The 6,069-nt window shown below is 39.0% G+C and overlaps 1 protein-coding gene across 3 annotated transcripts; it reads left to right on the forward strand.

Annotated features, from left to right (window-relative positions):
- Positions 1-284: 284 nt before the first annotated feature.
- On the forward strand, positions 285-5,130 carry LOC116303478 (uncharacterized). 3 transcript variants are annotated; one of them, XM_031713038.2, is made up of 10 exons: positions 285-483; positions 2,025-2,097; positions 2,433-2,490; positions 2,943-3,031; positions 3,156-3,201; positions 3,277-3,365; positions 3,615-3,657; positions 3,724-3,836; positions 3,928-3,961; positions 4,293-5,130. In XM_031713038.2, the coding sequence occupies exons 2-10, from the start codon at positions 2,034-2,036 to the stop codon at positions 4,384-4,386; spliced, it is 630 nt and encodes a 209-aa protein (XP_031568898.1). In that variant the 5' UTR covers positions 285-483; positions 2,025-2,033; the 3' UTR covers positions 4,387-5,130. The 3 variants fall into 3 exon arrangements, with proteins under 3 accessions (XP_031568898.1, XP_031568890.1, XP_031568906.1); XM_031713030.2 differs by having other exon boundaries at positions 287-483; positions 2,009-2,097; XM_031713046.2 differs by having other exon boundaries at positions 294-483; positions 2,009-2,097; positions 3,745-3,836.
- The last annotated feature ends 939 nt before the right edge of the window (positions 5,131-6,069 follow it).

Consider the following 6,069-nt stretch of genomic DNA (forward strand, 5'->3'; position numbering starts at 1 on the left):
CAAATTTATGTGAGGTCAGCTAAAATAGTAACTTACTTATCTAATTTAGGCGACGTCAACTATTCAACAGTTTGACTGAATGCACTCTACTTGTAATCATACGCTTTGATAAGTTCTTTAGAACGCAATGTTTTTGACATTTAACGTACTAGTCTAGACAAAATCTACCTCAAAACCTACCAAAATTGTTGCTTTTCATAACGATTTTTGAGTTTGATGCTCATGGAAACCTGTGATTGGCGCTAAAATAATTATAATTTTCCAATTAAGTGTTTATCGGAGCAGATCGCGTCTTTCTGTAAGCAGGCGTGAAGCTTGCAATAGCTCATGCGTTAAGGCGCGCTAAAATAATCAAGTATACTTAATCCTCGCCCCTGGGTTGAAACCATTCACGGAAGCTACATCGATACGAGAGCAGCTCGACACGAAAAGTAATTCTTCCTAAAACGGCGATAAAGTACAAGAAATCTTTCAACAGTTTTGGTAAGTAAAGGCAACTTAGTTATTTCTTTTTAAATAAATTTTTGACATGATAATATTTCAATATTACCAGTAGAATGTAATTACCGCCAATTATCAGTTAGTGCATTGAAAACAGTTTTCTGTCTTAGATATTTCCAGCTACAAGAGCTATAAGACTTTGTAAAATTTTCCTCAAAAAATAAAAAAATACTCTAAAATTTTTCCGGGATACTTGCTTTAAGGTCGTTATTGAAGTCCTGAAGTGCTGCAATTTTTGTTTTCAAAATAATTCATTCTAATTACTAGTAATTCGTAAACGGGGTGCTAGCTTTGAATCAATCAGCTATCTCAGCTATCCTTTCAGTGTGGCCGCCGCCTGCTTGGTATAAGATCTGTTTCTGTGAATAAATTGCACAGAAATTGCATAAAAATCAGTAATTCGCTTAAAGAGAATTGAATGACAAGAGCACTTGACTTTGGGTCTCGACACAACCGTTCGGGAAAACTTCCCGCTCGAAATATTTTGTTCCTGCTTCAGCCAAGTGCATGCCTTTTCACTTTGAGATCAAATAGATAACAGGGTGATAGATTAATAACCTTCGATCGATATTTTGGCGCAATTTTAGTATCTATTTAATAACATTACCATATTTAACCATATACTAAGTCATGTTTGGTGAACACAGTGAGAAGGCCATTTTAGTCACAAGACTGACTGAGAAATGACAACAACTTATTTTTCTGAGCGACAGTAGTGCATCCCACTTTATTCCACGAGGCGCACTTTTAGATATTTAGAATAATTATTAATGTAAATGATTATTACCTTTGATAATTACGTATCAGACTTAGGGCTGGTTCAAACTTTAACATAAACATAAGCATAAACAATAGGCCTGAGAAACACTGAAGCGGGATTGCACAAAGCATAACACGTGGCATAAGCATTAGCATAAGGAATGGAAACCTTTCCCTTTATGCTTATGCTTGTGAAATCCTAAGTGTGAACCGGGCGTACATAAGCATAAAGAATTACAATAGTACTATATTTCTTATACTTATGTTTATGTTTGTGTTGAAGTGTGAACCATCCCCAAACATTGCTAACTGAACTAACATGAAGGAGTTATGGCAATTTTTATCCGTGCGCACTGTCGCATACTCCTACGCAGCCGCTATTAGTGTCGTCACGCAACGCTCAGTGTTTCGACAATATATTTGAGATCGTAGTTAATTTGGAGTGTTTCACACAGCTTTCTTCACTAGACTGTAACTTCAATTTTATAAGGCATGCTTATATTAGCATGGCGACGCGCACTCCGACACATTCCGTTTGATTTTCAAGTAGCTTGTGAGCATAACGCGCTAGATAAATATTGACGGACGCCTATAACGGTTATCAAAGTATCTTGGAGTTTCAAGCAAACGTATGTTATTGTCACGCCATTTCTCAAGTTCTCATTTCCTCAATAATAAACTTTTAGAAATTAATCAAAATAATTATGTAATAATTGTAAGTTAGTTACGAACGAATTATATATTGCAGGTGTTTTACGTTCCAGGCCAGAAGCATGAAGACTTTTATACTTGCAGTGTGTGTCGTCGCGATGGTTTTGCTCAGCACCGTTGAATGCAGTAAGTTTCAGCAAATTATGTTTGTAATTGAATAGATCACAGAGACCTTACTAGAGTTTAGAATCCATCAGTCTTTTAAAGTAAGGTAAAGTAACTAGATTTAAATAGATATAGCTCCTTCAGCTATGTGGTGCACTTTACCTCCTCTCTTCGTCAGTCTGCTTTGTTTTAATAGTATTCAAAGCTGAAGCTACGCGGATTACGAAGAAGTTGAAACAGTGGTGGAGATTCTGAAGGTCGAACGTTGGAACTCTAGTTTAAAAGACCGGGCACTAGGCAACTGAGCTACGCCTTCTTCTCTTATATAATTTCATTTTCTCACTCGCTGTCCCTAGAATCCACCATTAACAAACGACTGCTCTTGGAAAGACTTCTTCGCCGATTGAATGATGCGTAAGTTTAAAGAATCCTTTGTTGGAAACTATATCAGAAGTGATAACCACATAAAAACAAGGATTGTGATGGTTAATGGATTTTGTGCGCGCACTGGGACTGGGATTTGATGAAATTGGACAAATGGGAAATAGAATCAACGTTAAATATGGGAATTAGGAAATCGAAAATGGGAACTGGAATCGTCATCGACATGGGATTCCCCCGTGTTCATCACTGGGACCGGGTTTTAGGTCACTAGGAATAGAGAATAGAATCACTAACATGGGATTATTCCAGGGTTCATCACTGGGACCGGGATTTAGGTCACTAGGATTAGAGAATAGAATCACTAACATGGGATTACCCCAGAGTTCATCACTGGGACCGGGATTTAAATCACTGAGTTACAACTCAGTTTAAAAACATTCCACTAACTAATTTGTATGACATAAATCGAAAAACTTCTTTAGCCCAGTGATAGAAGAACCGATCATCCCAGAGGAGGCACAGAACACAGGAGAAAATGGCGGGAACCCTGACTACAATCCATTTGAAGAAAGTAAGTAAAGCCGGAATCATAAGGCAGCAGAGTCAAGTCAGTCAAAGCACATATGTATTAACCATATAGATATTCATCATGGAAACCCTTCATATATTTTCAAACTACTCTTTTATTTTGAAAGGATCTTTAAAGACCAAACGACTACAGCAATCCAAGAAGAATCAACGGTAAACAAAACGATTTGTACACGTACTCTAATATATGAATGTGGTGCATATTTTTTAATGTTTTTATTCTATTAGCCCAGTGATAGAAGAACCGATCATTCCAGAGGGGGCTCAGAACACAGGAGAAAATGGCGGGAACCCCGACTACAATCCCTTCGAAGAAAGTAAGTTACGTGTAAGATAAGATGCAGGATTTTGGTAACTAAATTCAGTGAGATTGTGCTTTTGCACCTCAGGATTGTATACTGCTGGCAAGAGAATATGTTCATTTTCTCTGGATACTGGTTATAGTGCTCTTCGATTGGCTGGTTAAGAGCAAAAGTCATTATTTAGGCCCACGATACTGTACGAGCGCGTTCTCAGCATATCTTGGACGTACAAACCCTAAAAATTACTCCTTTTTTGACATGCAGGATCCATGATGAGCATGAGACGAAATATGAAGAGGAACGAACGGTACTTTTAACAGTTGTTTGACATCAATTTAGACTTCCAAAAGTCCCTATTAAACTCTATTCAAAGGTATGTTTGTTTGTCTTTTAGCCGCCCAGTGATAGAAGAACCGATCATTCCAGAGGAGGCTCAGAAGACAGGAGAAAATGGCGGGAACCCTGACTACAATCCTTTCGAAGAAAGTAAGTGCACTGTAGAGTTGTGCAGTAAAAAATAAAGCGTCAATCGTTTTGAAGTTTTATAATTGATTCCTTATGTATTTCTGTATTACAGGGTCCATGAGAAGCCATCTGAAGAGAAATGAACGGTAATTGCTTGGTATTAATTGAATGAATCTCATTATCAGCCTACAACGACAGGCAAACACTTCCCCCATCATGTGCTATCATAGTTAATTGATCAACTGAATGAACCTCATGAACCTCGTCATTATCAGTCTACAAGGACAGGCAAAAACTGCCCGTCATGTGCTATTAACCAGAGAGTACATTCTGTAATTGCTTGGCATCAATCAACTGAATGATTATTAGCAAAAAAAATGTATCGGCATGAACCGTGACAGACAGACTCTCTTCATGTACTAACACTCTTTTGCGTCTTCATGTTACAAACTACATTTTTTTTCTTTATGATTTTAGCCCAGTGGTAGAAGAACCGATCATCCGGCCAGAAGAGTCCCATAATACAGGAGAAAATGGCGGGAACCCTGACTACAATCCTTTTGAGGAATAATCCTAGCGTAGCTCATTTGTAGCCTGCGTTGCACCCGAAAAGTTTGTCGGACTTTACGAATAAAATTCCGGATGCATAGCTATTTCTTAAATAGTATATTTCGCTAGTAGATAAGATAACGAATGACTGGCCTCTATACCTAGAATAGACAATAGGCAATAGTTTATTTAAACACGTATCATGGAGGAGCTATCGCTCGTTAAAACATGAACGTGTATAAATAATCGAATATCGTGTAGAAACACAAAACAGAAGAATAGCGCTGCAGTAAGTCATAGACTCTTCCACAGTCTCTCGCTCGTCCGTTCCGTCTCCACGCTTAGAGACTGTAGCGGTACAATGACCGAAAGGACTTATGGGTCCCGAAAACTTGGACCCAGCGTGCTTTGGGAACCAAAATACTCGTCCACAGTCTCTCTCGTTTTCGCCGCCATCTTGAAAATATTGAAACGAGAGAGACTGTTGACGAGTATTTTGGTTTCCAAAGCACGCTGGGTCCAAGTTTTCGGGACCCATAAGTCCTTTCGGTCATTGTACGGTTACAGTCTCTAAGCGTGGAGACGGAACGGACGAGCGAGAGACTGTGGAAGAGTCTACAGTAAGTCATTGTTCAGCAAACAAAAACTACACGGTGCATTTCAGCTTTTCCCTTAGGCCAAGGAATCACTCCCCATTCATAAATCCATAAATTGCATATAAATTAATTAGCATATAATGAAATAACAAATAAAAAATGTTCTCGGATATTCTGGCTTTCTTCTTCTTCTCTTTTTCTATTTGTGACTCGTTCTTCTGATTGTCTTCCTCATATGGTCCGCAAGGGTATTCGCGACAGCCGGGAAACTGATAAAATATAGCGTGGGATCCGGGAAACTATAAAAAATCTTGCCTGACTTGCGATATTGTCATCAACCGTGACTCGGAATGGCCGCTTTCTGATTTTCGAGAAAAATGTGAAAACACTAAATGGGACTAAATATTCAAACGCCTTTGTCGCGAGATTTCGAGGGAAGGGGGGGGGGGGGGGGGGGGGAGTTGGGACTACCCCTTCGAGACCCTGTTAATACCATCTAGAAGGACAATTCATTCGTGATACTAAGCTTTGTCCTTTCAAGAGGTATGATAACATAGGTAATACCTAGTAGAAGGACAATCGGTTACACTATGCTACAACCACAAGTTGGATATTCATTCTATAATTTTCAAATTGATTAAAAAAAAAAAAAAAAAAAAAAAAAAAAGGATAAAATAGAAAATAGAAACAAAAGCTTGAGTAGGTACAACTTTCATGTCACCCATCCAAGTGCTAACCCTCCTTAGACGGGCTTGACTCAGTACATATTGCATACACAAGTTTTTTCCACTGGGCCACGGTTCTATGAAATTTGCACAACAATAGCGGTGAAAACAATGCACCGGATAGATTAGACTTTTTAACATGAGGTTTTCAACCGATTCCGTGCGTGGCAGAGATGCAAGGGATTAGCCGATATGGTCTGGGGGCCGGCTGGTCTCTCCCCTGATGCTTCGGCTAGAACATTTTCTTGCGTAATTCGTACACCCAAGGGCAGAAGGATTTAATCGCCGTCAGGTCCGAAGTCCATACGACGCCCCAGCTCTGCGGATGTCTCGGGGGTATGGCAAAGTGGAGTCGATTTTTTTTAATTTTTTTAAATTTTGGCT

This window comes from Actinia tenebrosa, unplaced genomic scaffold (assembly GCF_029948245.1).
Source record: "Actinia tenebrosa isolate PJP-AT-01 unplaced genomic scaffold, QUT_ActTen_1.0 PGA_scaffold1__47_contigs__length_23844297, whole genome shotgun sequence".
Lineage (NCBI taxonomy): Eukaryota > Metazoa > Cnidaria > Anthozoa > Actiniaria > Actiniidae > Actinia > Actinia tenebrosa.